This window comes from Protopterus annectens, chromosome 7.part0, assembly GCF_019279795.1.
Source record: "Protopterus annectens isolate FY-2018-M chromosome 7.part0, PAN1.0, whole genome shotgun sequence".
Lineage (NCBI taxonomy): Eukaryota > Metazoa > Chordata > Ceratodontiformes > Protopteridae > Protopterus > Protopterus annectens.
This window is the reverse complement of record NC_056739.1, coordinates 1,776,635,567-1,776,654,394: the sequence shown is the minus strand read 5'-3', so window position 1 is coordinate 1,776,654,394 and position 18,828 is coordinate 1,776,635,567. Positions and strand designations below refer to the sequence as shown.

The 18,828-nt window shown below is 44.2% G+C and overlaps 1 protein-coding gene across 3 annotated transcripts in view; it reads right to left on the bottom strand.

Annotated features, from left to right (window-relative positions):
- Positions 1 to 18,828, bottom strand: part of WDR93 (WD repeat domain 93) — a 1,423,954-nt gene that overhangs the window by 966,944 nt on the left and 438,182 nt on the right. For all 3 annotated transcript variants that reach the window (XM_044078311.1, XM_044078310.1, XM_044078312.1), the window contains one exon: positions 4,619 to 4,683. In XM_044078311.1, coding sequence (XP_043934246.1) covers positions 4,619 to 4,683 — 65 coding nt within the window. The remainder of the gene's footprint in view (positions 1 to 4,618; positions 4,684 to 18,828) is intronic.

Sequence of the window (18,828 nt, the reverse complement as noted above, 5' to 3'; positions counted from 1 at the left end):
TCATCAGTCAGCATTATCTTCTCAGAACAGAAGCTCTGTTACAGTGGCATAATGACCTCCCTGGATCTAGATGCCATGCCCTTACTTATAATTTGAGTAATACAGGATGACTGCATTACTTTACTACCTTAGGCACTTGGTTGAAGGTCAGATTACTATCTACATGCATGCCCAAATCACTGACTGCTGGTTCTACTCTTAGGGGTGTTTTACCAGTGAGGTAGTATCCATGAGTAGCCAACTTCAACGAAGGTACTATTATGCATTTCCTGGCATTAAATTTTAAGCCATGAATTTGGCACCAGTCATTTGTTTATATTACACCTCCCTATAAGTTGTTAGTATCATGGCAAGATTCTATGACTGCCCCTAGTTTGCAATTGTCTGCAAACTTCGTTAGCCAGAGGCCCTTGATGGCCTTGACTTCTGAGAAGTAAATGCCAAAGAGGAGCAGTCCCAGCACAGAGCCCCGAGGAACTCCACTAGTGACTCATCTGTTTGTGGAGGTGGTCTCTCTCTCACTCTCTCTCTCTCTTTTTAACACTTTTATTGAATTATCACTTAAGACACAGGTAAGCATACATTTATATAAAGGAAAAAACATGTTAACATGTTCACACTTACAAACATTATACATCACATATATTCTTTTATATACATTTTCACTACAACATTACATAAACTGATCAATTCCTGGCTTCCCTTAAACCTCACTCCTCTCCTCCTCAACATTATTCTGCATTTGTTGTTCCCACAATTTCCATTTTTTTCTATGTAATTTGATCCTACTTTTTTCTAAAGATTCCATGTACAGTTCTTTCATCTCTGTCACAATATTCACTACTTCAAATACAGTTGGCTTAGACCTTAATTTCCATTTTCTAGTAATTCCTTTTTGGCAGCCATTAAGCTTAACAAGGCCTTAGTATGTATAGGCAATTCAGATTCAGTATCCCAGCTAAAAAAAAACATATCCTTTGTTACACCCATTTGCAGATCCATTATTTCTGACAAAGTACTCTGTAGGAAAGTTTTTAAAGTCTACCAACTCATTACACTCCCAAAACGTATGTTCCAAGTTACCTCTTTCTTCTCCATCTGTGGAGGTGGTCTCTCTGATCCTAACTTCCTGGGTCCTTTCTGTGAACCAGCTCACTATCTAGTGTGCTACATAAAGGGTTTATGCCTAATTATGTTGTGTTTGTTTATAATGCATGGATGAAACATTGTATCAAATGGCTTAGCCAGTTCAAGATAGGCAGTTTGCACTGTTTTGCCCTCATCTATTGGCTTGGTGACCTTCACAAAGATTTCCACCAGGTTTAGTAGGCATGACTTGCCTTTGACAAAGTTAAACTGGGAGGGGTGCAGTGTTTGAAGATTTCCTATGTCATTGTTAATCATTCCAAGATAATTGTTTCCATGGCTTTGCATATGAGACTAGTCATACTAATGGGTCTGTAGCTCCCGGGATCTGTTGGTGGTCTGCCCTTGTGCAGAGGAATGACCACTGCAGTCCTTCATTCACATGGCACAAAGCCTGTTCAGAGGCTGTAGTTGAACAGTGACTCCACTGGCCATGAAAGGTCATAATTCAGGCTATTTAGGAGGCATCCTCAGATATTATTGGGGCCCACTGAAGCTGTGTTCTTGGCCAAAGAGACTGCAGCTAGGACCTGCTCCATATTGACAATTAGAGGGTAATGTTAGATGGTATTTCCTGGGAGGTGGCTGGGAGTAAGTGGGGGTAAAGTTGGAGCTTAATATGTCAGCCAGTAGACTTATATTTCCTGGCTCCATTTACAACCAGTTTGACACACTTTTGTGTGCTGCCTTTGGGGAATCTGACATAACTAAAGAAGGCCTTATGGGTGTCCTTGGCTTGAGAAACTATCTTTACCTCAGATTTGGATTTCTTGGACCTAATTAGCCTTCTTAGTTGTCTACTTAGTTTGTTGAGGATTTTATCTTTTTGGGTGTTACTATTCCTAATTTTAGCTGTGACCTTTTTTTCTTTTGTTGTGCAACCGGTTTAATTTTGGATTCCACCAGGATGGTTTCTATTTACAGTTTTGGATTTATGTCTGGTAGGTACACCAGCCTCTGTGCTATGATTGACATGGTTGTACAGAGTTTCATAAATAATTCTGCATAGGCTGCTGTGTTATTTGGGTTTGGAAGGGCTTGGAATTTTGAAATGTTATTACTTAATAAAAGGTAGTATATACTGGAACAGTTCCCAATTGTTATAGAGTTTACTGGGGTTGCAGAACTGATTTTTATTTCCAAGGAGACTTCTTTGTGATCTGACCTTAGCAGGGAGGAAATACTTGAAAAGGCCCAGCATTCTCTCATATTTGTGAGTACCAGATCCAATAGGTTTGTACCTCTAGTGGGCATATGCACTATTCGGGTATCTCTGTACCCGCAAATCTGGGGTCATGCAAGATTTCCAGTCTATACAGGGTAATTAAATTCTCTCACAAGTATAGTATTTTGTTGGATGGCAAATGTCTCCAATAGGTCTAAGAATGAGCTACAAGCTTCCTGGGACATAGAAGGTAACCTATTGCTTGCTAGGATATATGGGACTTTGTCTATGGTCATCTGTATGTGGAGAAACGTTGGCACATCATCCTGCTCAATCAACCTAGAGATATGTTTGTCAATGATACAGATTGAGACATCTAGGCCTTTAGTCCCTGTCTGTGCAATTGCTGATCTAAATGTTAGGAAGGCACTGAAGCCTTGCACTGCCAGGTACTCTTTGCAGATTTAAACCATGTCTTTGTTACTGCACAGATGTATGCATTTCTCCAGGATGAGGAGAGAGCTTGGAGGGAGCGGAGCTTCTTGTTTAAACTCCTGTCATTGAGCATTAACACCTTTAGATTCCCATGGGTTTATTTTGCTATGCTGGAAAGTTTGTCAATTTGACATTGCCTAAAAATGCTCTACAAAAGAGGACAATGTTTTAGTCAGTATTTAAAAGCTTACAGTGGACAGATGCAGACCATCCTTGGCAAGGCAGCAAGATTTGTTAACCATATCTTCCCATGCTGATAAATACTATATCCCCTTATCTTTTGTTTGTACTGTGGCATCATCCATGGTGAAGGTAGAATGCTGTTCAATGCTAGGCACGTACCAGCCTGTGACACTAGTCTGGGAACTCCCTAATGTCTCTCTTCATGTAGTCTAGGGAGGTATGTCTTGGGTCATTTACACCTACATAAGTGTTGACAGAGTCATACTAGTACCTCTGGTGCAAAATTTGCCTATGACAAATCTAATCTGGCCTAGCTAAAGAATCTGTAGGTTACCTATATCCATCCATCCACAACCCCTTTTCCCCAGTTTTGCTCATAGGGTGCGGTGTCATTTAAACACTGATAATCATCTAGAGCCAAGGTCCGCAATTATTAATTCCAAAATGATCCTTTCCATAACCTTACAGATGGGGCTGGTATGCTTATGGATCTGTAATTACCTCACTTTTATGCAAGGGAATGACTACTGTTGTTCTCTCTCCATCTGGCATGAAGCTTCTTTTGAGGCTGACACTGAATAACCTCTGTAGGGAGTCCTGAAAAGTCATGTTGCAGACTGACCAGTAGGCAGCCAAATATGATGTCTGGCTCCATAGAAGTAGTGTTCTTAGCATTTGAGAACTTGTTTGTATGAGATTTGAGAAGGTTATAGAATGGGTATGTGATATGAGAATACTAGAGGGGTGAGGGGGTGAAGTCTGAGCTAAACTGATCTGCTAGTAGATGGGCATTGTCCTTTGGGTCCAAGTATGTGATACTGGTTCATAGGATTCTATAATTTACTATTATCTCTGCACAGTGCTGGGCATTGTTTCTAAAGTTTCTAACAGTTAAAGAAAGCTTTGTGGTTATCCTTCACCTGGACGGCTATTTTTACCTCATATCTGGTGCTTTGCTTCATTTGATTGGTGTCAAGAGTTCCCTGTCTAGTTTAGCATGGGCATTTTTAGCATCTTGAGAGTTAAAGTTATTATTTATTTATTATATTTTTTTTTGCATGCAAGGATTTTTTTACATCCTTTAGGGTTTTATAATATGGATTTATTTTTGAATTTGGTATTGTGTTCTGCAGAGTGCAATGCAGCATGTGCAAAGATCAGTATTATCTCCCATTATGACAACTGATTCACCTATCAAATGATGTCTGAGGCCCTGTAAGGTACCTACCCATAAACTACAGAAAAGAAAGTAGGCAATACTTTATTTCTTAAACTCCACAATGACAAAAAAAGAAGACTCAAGGCAGATGCATCTCTTCTGTTTGGCTGACCCTTCTGCACCTCAAATGTAAGCCATCGCTGATGGTAAACAACATCAGTTATGTGATATGATCTGACAAGAAGAATCAGTGGTCCACAGTACCAGACTATTTCATATAATGTTAATAAGAATCTTGCTTTCAGAAGCTTGATAACCAGAAGGGTGCAATGTATTTTAACAAACTATTTTTTTCCCTTTTGACCTTAACTAGAACAAGCAAGAAATTGTTTCTAATAAGTAACAAGAAACACTACTCATTAATTGGTTTACCCTATAGTTGTCATGTCAGATACCAAACAAGTACTTACTGGCTCATTAAGAATCTTTGCTAAGAAGAAGCAATCCTGGGAAAATGAGAATAGGCGAGCAAGTCCTAGAACAGAAAAAAAAAAAAACAGTAACAATTAAACAATGCTACAGCTGTAGATTTCAGAAGACTGGCAACTCACATAATTTACTAACATTTCAAAAGCAAACTTGAGGACACCTTTTAGAAAAGACAATTCAATATCATTAGTGTTACACTAGTTTACTGTGAAAAAGTGTCATCCTTTTGATGTGTTTGAGTGAAAAAAAATTCATTTTAATTGCTACAACCATCATCATTAAAGAATCTTACGAGCACGAAGTAGAACCCAAAGAATAAAGAAGCATATTTATGAATAAGGCAAGAAACAAAAAAATAAATGGTTTAAATAATCCAAAAGGCAGAGCTCAGTGAAAGATGATAATCCAGGGAAGCAGCATTAAGGATGACAACTCAAGACTACTAAAATCATGTTTTAAATAGCAAATGTACAGAAGGAGTTTCAGAAACATAAATAAATCTTTCTGAGGCAGCAAACAAACCACTGTTGCCTCTATGTGGTACTGAAAATTATATAACACTTTGGACCAAGAGCCCAAAAACCTGGTTGGAGAACTAATGTCCTGAAAAAGAGTTTGACTTTACTGCAAAGTAGAAACTTACAAGGATTTGTGAAAGATGGAAATCCTATGGTTAGGATGGAACCACTGACCTCAGCATTTCAGATGTTTCGGTCCAATAAGATGTGTCTGCCAACACAAGAATGAATAAATTTCAACATACAGGAAGACCACGAAAGTTGTAGTCTACTCACCGTACAAGTAGACTCTGTAAGGAGACACACTCATTGATTAAAGTTTATCTATTTTATTGGACAGGCTGTGTGACTGGAACAATGCCCCTTTTTAACCACAAAAAAAGTTAAATAAGAAGTTATGTACCTACCATAACATTCCATGTTAGTTGTCTTCTCTCGCCTTCTTTCTTGCTTGATGGGTTCGGAGCCGATCCCTCGGCTCCGACTCGGCACTTGCTAAGCTCGAGAGTCACTTTTACCAGCTCGAGGCAGCCCCATATCCCATGATGCAAGGCGGTAAGTACCCAGATCTCGTTTGATGACAAAGGGCAATAGCACCAAGCATAAAAAAACACTTCCCAAAGGAAGAAGAAAACTTACAGGATGGAAGAAGGACCAGGTCTGAATGGTCTTCAGCATAATAATTTCTTATAACAAGGTCTGTCCAGGCCTGGGGGAAGGAGGGAGGTCAAGAAAGAAGGCGAGAAGACAACTAACATGGAACGTTATGGTAGGTACATAACTTCTTAATGTTAAGTTGTCAATCTCGCCTTCATTCTTGCTTGATGGGACCGCGTCCCTAGCACCTCTATCCTGGGTGGCTCAATGGAACAGACTCTTGAGGACTGTAGAGCCAAAACTGGCTCTGTCCCTGGAGGCCAAGTCCAATTTGTAATGGGAAACAAAAGTGTGAGGAGTGGCCCAAGTGGCGCTGCACAAATAGTGTCTAAAGGAAGTCTAGCTTGAAAGGCTGTAGAAGTAGCTAAGCTCCTAGTTGAATGTGCTTTAGGTTTTGAGCACAGCTGTTTTCCCCTGAGCAGATAAATTTCAGAGATGACCGAAGAAAGCCATCTGGACAAGGTCACTTTAGAAACAGGAAGGCCTTTTTATTATCCGCATAGGAAACAAAAAGTTGATCAGATTTTCTAAATTTTTTGTTCTGTCCAAATAATATCTAAGTTGACGGTGGACATCAAGATAATGTAGTTTTGTTCAGCTCTGTCTGAATAGTTTGGGAAAAATACAGGAGATCAATGGATTGATTCAAATTGGTCTTTGAAGCGACCTTAGGCAAAAGGTCGGATTAGTTCTCAAAGATACTCTGTCTTTGTGAAAAACCAAATAGGGGGTCGAACCGATAGAGCATGAAGTTCAGACACCCTCCTGGCGATGTAATAGCCACTAAGAATAAAGTTTTCCAAGAAAGAAATTTCAGGGAACAAGAAACAGCTGGCTCGAAGGGGAAGAATCAAGGATGTCAGCACTAAATTTAGATCCCACTGAGGAGGAGGATTCCTGATTGGAGGCTTTAGTAGGAAAATTCCTTTCAAGAAGGCCCTGCAGAGCCTATGGGACATAATATTATGATCTGCGACCCCGACATGAAAGTTGGAGATAGCAGCCAATTGAACTCTGACTGTGGAAGAAGAGGAGCCTGCATGAAAAATCTCTGCTAAGAAGTCCAGGACTGCCTGAACAGGGGCAGTGAAAGGATCAATATTCTTGGCCTTAGCCCAATAAGAGAAATGTTTCCATTTGCTTGTATAAATCCTCCTGGTAGAGGATTTTAAAGAAGCTACTATGATGTCTCTAACTGAGTTAGAGATCAAAGGAAGCCTGGCTAAGGAAGGAAGTGGAGCAACCATGCTGTGAGGTTGAGAGAAGGGATAGACCGGTGCAGCTGACCGGATTGGTGAATCAGAAGATCTAGCACTGGGTCCAGATGCCACGGCTGCACCAAAAGGTGACGATGGAGGAACGGGAACCAAACTTGTCGAGGCCAGTAAGGGGCAATGAGAATCAATTTGGCTCTCAAAATGGTAGCTTTCTGGATAACTTGAGGGATCAGAGGAAATGGAGGGAAGGCATAAAGAAGTCCCTGGGGCCAATCCTGGGTCAGAGCGTCTCTGGGGGGATGGCCTGGTAGAGGGAAGAGACAGAAGAAGTCTGGGCATTTGCTGTTTTGGGGAGTAGCAAAAAGATCGCAACATGGACGACCCCATTCCAGAAATTAGAAGTTATGTACTCACCATAACGTTCCATCTGAGTAGGTGACTTCATTCGGATGCAACCTGTGGGTATCGGATCCGAAAGTCTTCCTACTTCAGATTATCTCTTCCGCTATAGATTGCTTGAGAGACCACTCGTGAGGCATGAGAATAGCTCTGCTCAATCTGTCCGCTACAATGTTGGTTTTCCCAGGGATATGCGTTGCTACCAGAAACCGATGAGAGGAGATCGCCCATTGCCATAGTCTGAGCGCTTCTCGACACAAGGGGTAGGACTTGGTTCCGCCCTGTTTGTTGATATACCAAACTACAGACATGTTGTCTGTGTGGACTGCAATTGTCCCTACGGGAAGAAAGTCGTTGAGGGCTTGCAACGTTAAAAGCACTGCTCTCATCTCCAGGACATTTATGTGCAGATGGTACCCGAACGGCTGCCACGTCCCATGAACCATCCTGCCCTGATAATGACCCCCCCACCCGAACAGGGAGGCATCCGTGGTGACAGTGGCTATCGGGGATGGGGGTACAAAGTGTCTGCCTTGGTGAACCTGAGGAGATGTGATCCACCAAGCAAGATGATCTTTGCAAGTCTGTGTCACCAGAATCTGGTGACGCATTGGAAGTTGTTGGTATGACCACTGTGTGAACAGCATCCACTGAAGAAGGCATGTAGAAGCGAGCCAGGGAAGAAGAGTAATGGCCGCAGCCATGAGGCCTAATACCTTTAGAACCATTCTGGCCTGTACTTTCTTGTTGGCTAGAATGATCCTGACATGACTCTGAATGTCTGAAACTCTTTGATCTGTAAGGGTAGCTGACATCCGAACAGTGTTTAAGTTTAGCCTATGAAAGTAATAGACTGGCAGGGCGATAAGGATGACTTTTCAAGTTGATCGAGATGCCCAAATGAGAACAAAGATTTATTGTGTAATCCCTGGCTTGAATAAGCTGATGCCTGGTGGTGGCTGACAGGAGCCAGTCGTCGAGATCGGAAACACCTGGAATCCTTGACGTCTCAGGTGAGCCGTGACCACTGCCATGCATTTGGTGAACACTCTGGGGCTGTAGTGAGACCAAAGGGCAGGGCTCTGAACTGGAAATGACTGGACCCCAGCCGAAGCGGAGAAATCTTCTGGAGCGTCTGTGAATTTTGATGTGATAGTACGCATCCTGAAGATCTATTGAGCACATCCAGTTGTCCTTCTGTAAGAAGGGCAAAATTGACTGAAGAGTGACCATTCGAATCTTGTCTTCCTCACAGACTTGTTGAGTCTGCTGAGATCCAGTATTGGTCTCCAGTCTCCCGTTTTTGGGGACCAAAAGAACCTTGAGTAGATTCCGGCTCTGAATGGTCTGTTGTAACTGGCTGAATGGCTCTTTTTGCAGTAGTTTTGAGACTTCTAACTCTGCAATTTCCCTTAGACCGGTGGTACATCTGGAAGGGAATTTGAGGGAAAGGACTTTCCTCGAAAGGAATTATGTAACCCTTGGATATGATCGACTGTACCCATCTGTCTTGAGTGAGGGAATGCCAGGCTTCTGGGTACAGTGATATCTTCCCCGACTGCCTCCAAGGAGGGACAGTCGGGCAACATCTCAGGGATGCTGAAAGGGCTTGTCAGAGAGAGGCTCTCTGTTTCCCTGGTTTTGGACCCCTCTGCCTCAAGAGCGGCATCTGTTGTTGTTACCCCCTCTGCCTCTAGGGGTAAACTGACCACGTGAATCCGGCGTGACTCCTTGGGATTTATGAACCACATTTTGCCACCTTTCTGTCCTTTGGGGTAAGGTCTAGAAGGGGTGGAAAAACGGACTCCTACGGCAGAAAGAGTCTTGCCGTCCTGCTCACACCTGGTCAAAGTTTCCTTCACCTGAGGGCCAAACAAAGCTGACCCATCAAAGGGAGAATTTGTGAAGGACGCCTTAAAGGGATCTGCAAAGTCACATAGCTGCATCCAGGCTTGGCGTCTAAGAGCCACACCGGTACCTGCGGCTCTACTTGCTCCATCAGCAGCATATGATATTAGCCGCATGGAGGAGTTTGCAATGGAATTAAGGGTTCCTAGCTGCGAAGCAATTTTTTCCTGAGCTCCTGCAGCTGTAGGATCCTGAACAACATCACTTAGCTCCTTAAGGATATCCCTTTGGAGTCTGGTGAAGTGACATAGGTAATTCAGCGAACGCATAGCAAAGGTCGCTGAGGAAAACATCCGCTTACCGTACCTATCCATGGTCCTAGAGTCCTTATTAGGAGGATGGACGGCACGGAAGGATCTGCAAGTTCCTTCTTGGTGGCAGCAGCCACCACCATGGCATCAGCGGGACACCCTTAGTGAGGAATTGCTTGTCACACGGGCAGTGATAAATTTTGAAGGCCTCCTAGGGACTGGCTCTACAGAGTCAGGAGCAGCCCACGCCTTCGGGCAATAACCTGCATAAGGGGTCGAAGGCGGAGACACCCAGGAGGTGGAGGGCCGAGATCCAAATGCCTCTAGGTATACTGACTCATCCTCAGAGGGATTATTGGTGGGCCAGTTTCCCTCTGTCTAAGGAGTTCTAGGATGTCTGAGAAAGAGACATCCTCAGAGGGGATCTTGGGGATCCCTCTGACTCATCAAAGTCAGTATCTGAAGTGATAGACTCGGGAGTCTACGTGTTTCCTCTTACAAGTCCTCTTCCTAGGAGGATCTCCCGAAACATCAGGAGAATCCTCGGAAGAGGGGAAATTCCCAATGGGGAAACCTGAGGCGGAGGATCTCTGGGTCCTGTAGCAAGAGAAGTGGCAGAGATGTCAACAGGCACTATAGAGGGAGGAGCTAAGGGAACAGACTGCTGGCTGATACCAGTGGCCAGCACACTCTTCATCACCTCGAATGCTCCCTCCCAGGCAGGTCCGAGAGAACCCGTTCGAAGAGCTAGGAACTCCAGGGACCACCGAAAGGGAAGTCTCCGAGGCAGATGTCGGAGCCGAGCTCACCAAGGCCGAGGCTCCAAGGGGAAGAGCGGGTTCGACAAGGGTCCGATGCCACTCACCCCTCTGAGGAGACCATGGAAGCCCAGCCACGAATCCCTCTAAGGAAGGTCTCAAGAGGAGATAAGAGTAGAGGCTGAAGGAACAGAAGGGGTATCCGTCCCTCAGCCGTAGCAGTAACCATTCCCGAAGACTCCAACTCCAAGCTCTGAGGTAGAGTTGAAGGAGGAACTGCAACGGGGTGTGGACCAATAGTCGTCTGTTGAGACGGACTATGTAACATTTGGGCCAGTGCCTGTGACTTAAGTAATCTACTGACCACTCTCTCTAAGTCATGGTCAGAAAGCCTGGATGACCTTGAAGATCGGCTCCGATGGCTCCGTTCCGAGAGGAGAGGTGAAGTCGGAGCCGAAAGTATCGGCTCCAAGGAAGGAGACCTCGACCTCTTCCTCGAAGGAGCCATCGGAACCGATGAAACTATAGAACCTGTCGGAGCCGACAACTTATCGGAGCCGACAGGTAGCCTCGATGCATCGGCTCCAGCCGGAGCCAATACAGCCACAAAAGTAACGGTGTCGGAGCCGATCGGAGCCGACACCGACGCCTGTGCCACATGGTGGTCGGAGCCGATCGGGGCCGACACCGAAGTGGTCGATGCAGAATCGGCACCGATAGCCATCGGTGCCGAAGGCTTGGTTAAGCCAGAATCGGCTCCAGCCGAGCCGATCTCGACTCAGAACGAGTCGGAGCCGAGGCCGCAGGCTTTGACACAGAAGCCTGGGCCTTGGAAGACTTGGCAGTCTTAGGTGGAGCCGACTTAGCCGGAGAGCCCTCCGGCTTAAGAAGGCCCCTGAGTATTAATTTGTTTCTTCTTTCCTGCAGGACTCTCTGGCTGAAAGAATGACATATAGCACAGGAGTCCTGCAGGTGAAGAGGCCCCAGGCAATAAAGGCAAGAAGTGTGACCGTCTGTCAGAGACATCTTCTGACAGCACGAGTCACACTTCTTAAAGCCTGAGACCCTTTCTTTTGACATGGTGTCACACAAAACACACACACACACACACCAGTCAAAGACTTTAATTTTAAATATACCAAACAAGGTATAAGTACAAACACACACACACCCTAACAGGGGGGGGATGGGATGGGTAAAGTCTGACTAAAAAAAATAAGAGACAGACAAATTTCTGTCAGAAACAGATTAAAACTAAATAAAAACTAACAATAAGGGGTTTTTAAGTTCAAAGGGGCTAAAATAGCGAATTAGTAAATCACTTACCAGGAGCTGGTAAAAGGAGGACCTCATAAGCGAAGCGGCAAACGAGATCTGGGTACTTACCGCCTTGCATCATGGGATATGGGGCTGCCTCGAGCTGGTAAAAGTGACTCTCGAGCTTAGCAAGTGCCCATCAAGCAAGAATGAAGGCGAGATTGACAACTTAACATCAAATATTCAGAATAAATTAAAAATACAAAACTAATTAATATACAGATAACTTCTTTTTCATATTCAGGGTTGTGTGGGGAGCCAGCATGTGTTCAGCATTTAGGGGGTAAAAGGAAGAAAAAAAACAGTCCTGGTACAAATGGTAGTCCATTGCAGAATAGATAAATAAACACACACACACACACACACACACACACACACACACACACACACACACACACACACACACACACACACATTTGCAGGTTCACCCATCAACCTGTCTTTGAGATGTGAAGGGAAGACAGAGATCCTACTGAAAACACATACAGATACGGCAAGTGCAAACTATGCAGGCATAGCAGGACCCCAAACAGGAAATGAAACAAAGTACTAAGCACTTTGAGAAGCAATGTTAACCTCCAAGCAAAGATCCTATATTATAAACTTAAAGTTACACCTCAGAAAAGCATTAATGTACCTATTAATAGCAGGGAGGATGTTCCTGTGTGGGACAACCAAAGGAATAAAGTGCATAAAACCAAGCAACATATCAAGAAAATAGTTATAGAACTGGGTAAATGAACTTTATATTTAGTTCCATAGAGTGACAACAAAATTGATGAACAGTAGAACACTTCTAAGCCTCAAACAAAATTATGCTTTTGCAAAAAGGCAAGCACCCCCTGTACCCCCCCCCCCCACAACCTTGCATTTTGATATATATATATCAACTCTTGGATTGCACAATGAGGGAAAAGAATGAGACTCTCATACCTGCACCATTATACAATGCCTGTGTACTGCCCTGCAGCTATTTAATGTACATGATTGTCCTATATGAAGCACCTTAAAGCCCTACATCTATACTCAGTCTCCTACAGGAGACAGAGAGGTGATCTACACCTGGCATATAAGGCATCCTCGGATCCAGCACTGATGGACCTTTTGCACATCTGCAAAATGAACAGCAACATAAATTGGACATGTATGAGATATATATATATGTCTCAGAGGATCGCCATCCTCTGGGACAGGCTCCCCATCCATGTGAGGTGGAGTCCATCCCTAACCCTATTTAAATATTTATTTATTTAACATTTGTTCACCGGGAAAGTATGACTTGGAGCAAGCCAATTTTCAGCGGAGGCCCAAGGAGAAACGGCCCAGACGCATGTCTTTGTAACTTGGTAGGAAACTGGAGCACCTGGTGAAAACCCACATGAACACACGAGGACATGCAGACTCTGCACAGAAGGCATCCCAGCTGAGAATCGAACCAGAGAACCTCTTGCTGTGAGGCAACATTGCAACCACTGCACCATTAAACATAACTTTAATTAAAGGATGGGGAACTGGAAATTATTCCCAGATCTGGCCTCCATGTCTCTAACAGACAGAGACAGACAGTTACTATGCCCACACTAACATACCTCCCCACATAACCTTTAGAAACTTCCTAACATAACCCCCCTAAGAAACATTCATGATACATAGGAACACAGTTGGGCTGGGCTGCATGGCTAGGCTTATAAAGGCCTTGGTCACTGATAACTTAAGCAAATGACTTCCCCAGTTAAATACATGAGAAAAAGGTGTAATGATCAAAAGTATGGATCCAAATAACATATACCATCAATAAGATTCTTTATATATTGGTGAAATGTGCCAGATTTGTGGTCAAAGATAAGCATTTCTAAGTAATGTCTCTATTATCTTGCACTGCCTTTCAGCTGCAAGGATGCTTATCTATACAATGATTTTTCATAAAGTAGGTAAGGGATAAATATAAAGAAGATGTTCACACTACAGTAAGTGTCCATTATTTATGAAATGCTTTTGATGTACAATTCAGACACTATAAGGTGATGGAAACTAAAAATGGATGCACAAGAGTCCCAGCCATTTCTAGACCAAATACACTGCTTCAACTGCCTAGCCAGCAATCAGTATTCAGCAGCCTAGAAATTACTGTGCACACTAATAGGATGGATCTGTAGCAAATAAGTAACTATCCAATCAAGCAACATGTACCACAGATGTATTCTCTTTGTGGAGATTGCTCAATGAATTATCATATTCTGTTTGGCACAGTTTGTGGGCTGTGTATATTACTTCATAAACAAGCAATGACAAGGCAATCAATTTTCAAGAGTGAGAAACAGTACTCTTTGGCCAATGCCTGTTTGGCCAGCCTAGTTATCAAGTTACCAGTGCTGTGGTAGGCACTTAACTCATTACAGCCTAGTGACACCTCCAGGCATTTCTGTAGTTACATCCTACTTATGATAATAAGGTATCAAATATTTCTTGTTTATATTTGCATTAATAATTCCACAACAATGTTACATACAAGGTATTAGAAGATTTTAAAGTTTACATAATGGCAAACATAACAGCAATGATATCTGACCTCTGTCTAGTGCAATTAAATAGAGATATTGATTATTATTTGCATACTATTATAGTAATTGTTATACTTCACTAAATATCTCAACAATCAAGTGCCACAGAACTGCTTAGCCTCATATGAAAGCTCAAAGCTGTACAAAGAAAATGTTGCTGGCAGTATGTGCGTTGCTATAACAGTCACAGAGATTATACACTATTTATAAAACATTATAAAAACTAAAATTTATTGCGTTTATTGTGGCTTAGAAAATCCAGGTTAAGACCTAGAATTAAAATGAATGCAACCAATGTACATGCATACTTGTGTACATACATATGTGCATATAAAAAGAAGTTATGTACTCACCATAATGTTCCATCTGAGTAGTTCTACTTCATTTGTCTTCAACCTGTGGGTACTGGATCCGAGCCGACAATTTCACTAGCATCTGCTCTGAGCTCCTCTCCTTACCCATAATACACCTCCACTACCTTCCACCCCCCAAATCGAGTTTGCTGACACTTATACTGAGAACCCGATCTGAAAAAAAAAAAAACACCTTACGCACCTAAAACTTCAGCCAAACAGGCTGTCCATATGGCAAGACCAGAGAGAAGGAGGGACAGTTGAAAACAAATGAAGTAGAATGACTCAAATGGAACACTATGGTGAGTACATAACTTCTTTATCTGAAGTAGTTTACTTCATTTGATCTTCAACCTGTGGGACAGAGTCCCCAGCTACAAAACTCCTGGGTGGCCCTTATGGAAGGATATTCCGAAGCACCGGGGAACCAAAGGATGCTCTCCTACTAGAAATCAAATCCAAGTTACAGTGAGAAATAAAGGTATGAGATGAGGACCAAGTAGCTGCAGAACAAGTATCATCCAATGAGATTCTCGACCAAAAGGCCGCAGAAGTAGCCAATAACCTAGTCGAATGAGCTTTCACCTGACCCAGAGGAGACAAATCTTTATCCTTATAGACCTGAAGGATGCACAAGGAGATCCACCTAGTGAAAGTGACCTTAGAGATAGGTTTACCCAAAAAGGGTTTACAGGACACAAACAATTGATCAGATTTACGAAAAATTCTAGTCCTGTGTAAATAGAATCATAACTGTCTATAAACATCCAACAAGTGGAGTCTGTATTCCATTTTGTTAGCAAAATTTGGAAAGAAAACAGGTAAGTTAATGCTCTGATTGATGTTAACTTGTGATGCTACCTTGGGAAGAAAGGAAGGACTAGTATGAAGGGAAACCCTGTCCTTATGAAAAATCATGTATGGTACTTAAATTGACAATACTTGCAGTTCTGAAAACCTTTTAGCAGAAGTGATAGCCACTAGAAATGCTGTTTTCCAAGACAAAAAATTAAGATCCATGGTTGCTGCATGTTCAAATGGCAGAGCGACCAAAGCTTGAAGAACCATAGTAAGGTCCCATGGGGGAATACAATCTTTGACCAAAGGGCGTAATAGGAAAGTACCTTTAATAAAAGCTTTACACAGTCTGGAAGAGGCTAGAGAAGCAGAATTCTTGCCCACATGAGAATAAGAGATGACAGCTAGTTGAACTTTGATAGTAGAAGAGCTTGCTCCTTGTTGAAAAATATTTGCTAAAAAATCGAGAATAGCTGAAACAGGAGCCGTGAAAGGGTCTAAACTCCTTTGAGAAGCCCAAACACTTGTAAGGCATCAGTATAGTCCAACTTAACCTGTTTGCTAGTATGTTGGACCATCCCAGAATGTGCCTTGCTGTCAAAAAATGACTGGCGGAGATTGCCCATTCCCAAACTCTCAAAGCCTCGCGACAAAGGGGGTAAGATCTGGTCCCTTCCTGTTTGTTGACATACCAGACCACTGACATGTCTGACTGAATTGCAATGATTCCCAGAGGAGGAAAGGCATGAAGGGCCTGCAACGCCACAAGGACCGCCCTCATCTCCAGAATGTTTATATGCAAACTGGTCTCGATAGGGGACCTCAGGCCTTGGACTGTCCTGCCCGAACAATGCCCCACCCACCCAAGTTGGGAGTCATTCGTGGTCACTGTGGCTTGGACAGGGGCTGGAATAAAAGGTCGTCCCTCCAAAATTTCCAGAGAATACATCCACCAAAGAAGGGATGACCTGCAGACTTGACTGAGGTGTATTGGATGCAACAACGGAAGATCCATCAGGGACCACTGCATCGCCAGAGTCCACTGTAGTACTTGCATGTGTAAATGGGCACACGGAAGAAGCGTTATGGTCACTGCCATAGAACCTGGTGCCCTCAAAACCGATTCTGACAAGGGAAGGTGAGAATGGTAGATGAGGGGAAACATGCATCCTTAGGTTTTGAACTCTCTCTGTGGACAGGAAGGTTTTGGACTGTAGTGTGTCTATCCTTGCCCATATGTAGTCCATCACCTGGACAGGATTCAGAAGAGATTTGGATGTGTTGATTGCAATCTCTAAGTGGAGTGCAAGCTTTAGGAAATAATCCCTGGTTTGGAAAAGTAGATGCTTGGTGGGAGCAGTGAGGAGCCAATTGTCCAGCTATGGGGTAGACATGAATCCCCTGAAGCCTCAAGTGAGCCACTTCTACTGCCATCACTTTGGTGAACACCCTGGAGGCTGTGGTGAGACCAAAGGGTAGGGCTCGAAACTGGTAATGATTGACTCCTAGCTGGAAACGGAGGAACCTCCTGGAGCTTCTGTGCATTTTTATGTGATAGTAGGCATCCTGGAGGACTAATGAGCACATCCAGTCGCTCTCTTGCAGGTACGGCATGATGGACTGTAAGGTGACCATCCTGAACTTTTCTTTGGCAACTGAGAGGTTCAGGGTAGATGGGTCCAGAATGGGCCTTAAGTCCCCCCGTTTTCTTTGGTATCAAAAAGAACCTGGAGTAGATACCCGATCTGGACTGATCTGGGGGGAAGGGTTCGATGGCTCGGTTCACTAGCAGCTTGGAAATTTCCAGTGCTCCTGCCTCCCTTTGCATGGGTGGTACATCCGGGAGGTATTTGGGAGGGACCACAAATGGGACTGAGTAACCTCTGGATATAATCTGAAGCACCCGGCAGTCTAATGTTACTGGCTCCCATGCCACCAGGTGCAACGACAATTGACCCCTGACTGTCTCCAGAGTAGAGCAGTCGGGCAACCCCTCAGGGTTGCTGTGCGGGCCTGTCCTACAATGGTTCTCAAGACCCAAAATTCCTCGGACCCCCTTTCCTCTGGGCCGGCGTGTATCCTGTCCCTCTCTGTCTCTAGAGGAAGAAGAGCCCTGAGTGTCCTGGGAATACTGAGACTTCCTGAACCACATCTTCTTTTGCCCTTGCTGATTCTGCGAAAAGGATCTTTGAGGGTTCAAGAAGCGGATTCCGATGGCAGACAGTGTCTTCCCATCTTTCTCACTCTGGACCAAGGTGTCTTTGATGGTCTTAGCAAAAAGGGTAGAACCGTCATAAGGGGCATTGGCAAAAGATGCCTTGAAATGTTCTGAGAACTGACATAATCTGAGCCAGGCATTGTGCCTCATGGACAAGCTGGATGCAGCTGCCCTAGCCGCTCCTTCAGTAGTATGAGAAAGGAGTCGCATGGATGTGTTGTAAACTGCTTTTAAAGTGGCCATCCTCATGAAGATGTCTCTGTCCTCATGCGACCTGGACTTCGGGGGAGACTCAGCCAGTTCACGCTATAGTTTAGTAATGTGGGCCAGGTAGTTCAGTGCCCTGATGGAAAAGGTAGCTTACACATAACACCACTTCCTTAAGCGGTCCGTCATCCTAGACTCTCGGTCGGGGGGATGAACTGAGGAACTCTCCTGAGCAAGTTCCTTTTTGCTGGCTGCTTCTACCACCATAGCGTCTACAGGGGACACTTTGTTTCACACTGGGCTGTCAGAAGGAGGGCTCAAAATTTTGTATGGTCATTTTGGGATTGGTTTCATGGTGTCCGGCACCTTCCAGGCCCAAGAGGTGACCAAGTCTACTAGGGGATCTGTGGGTGGAGACAACCAGGGAGTAGATGGGCCCATGCCGAAAGCCTCCAGGAACACGGATTCATCAGAGAAAGGTTTGAGGGCAGACCAACCTCCTTACTGGCATAGAATTTCCATGATGTCTTCAAAGAAGACATCCTCGGGAGGTGATCTGGGGGAACCTTCCCCATCATCCAAATCCGTGTCCTCGGTGAGGTACTCGGGGGAGTCCAAGTGTCTCCTCTTGCACATATGCTTGTGAGCATGTCTCCAGTGGGGCTCTCCGGGGGTAACTCGCAAGCTACTTGTTCCTCAGGCGGAACTGCATGGGGCTCCTTGAGCACGGGCTGTCCCTCTGGTAAAATGATGGGATTTGTAGACAAAGCCGAGAAAGGCGGGATGGAGTCTGAGGAAAGATTCAAGGGTCTCGATTCCAATGGAGAGAACCCTTTCTACCATGTCAAACGCTAAGGGAGAATGTGCCTCCTGGGCCACCAATAAGGAAATCGCTCTCCCCAGACCCAACGTGAGAATTGGAGCCGGGCCTGAAGTGGATGGGGCTCCGAGGGGGGGAACTTGGCACGACAATGCCAGAGCCGATGGAAAGAGTTACACTCCCTCAGATCCAACACCCTGGCTCTGTCT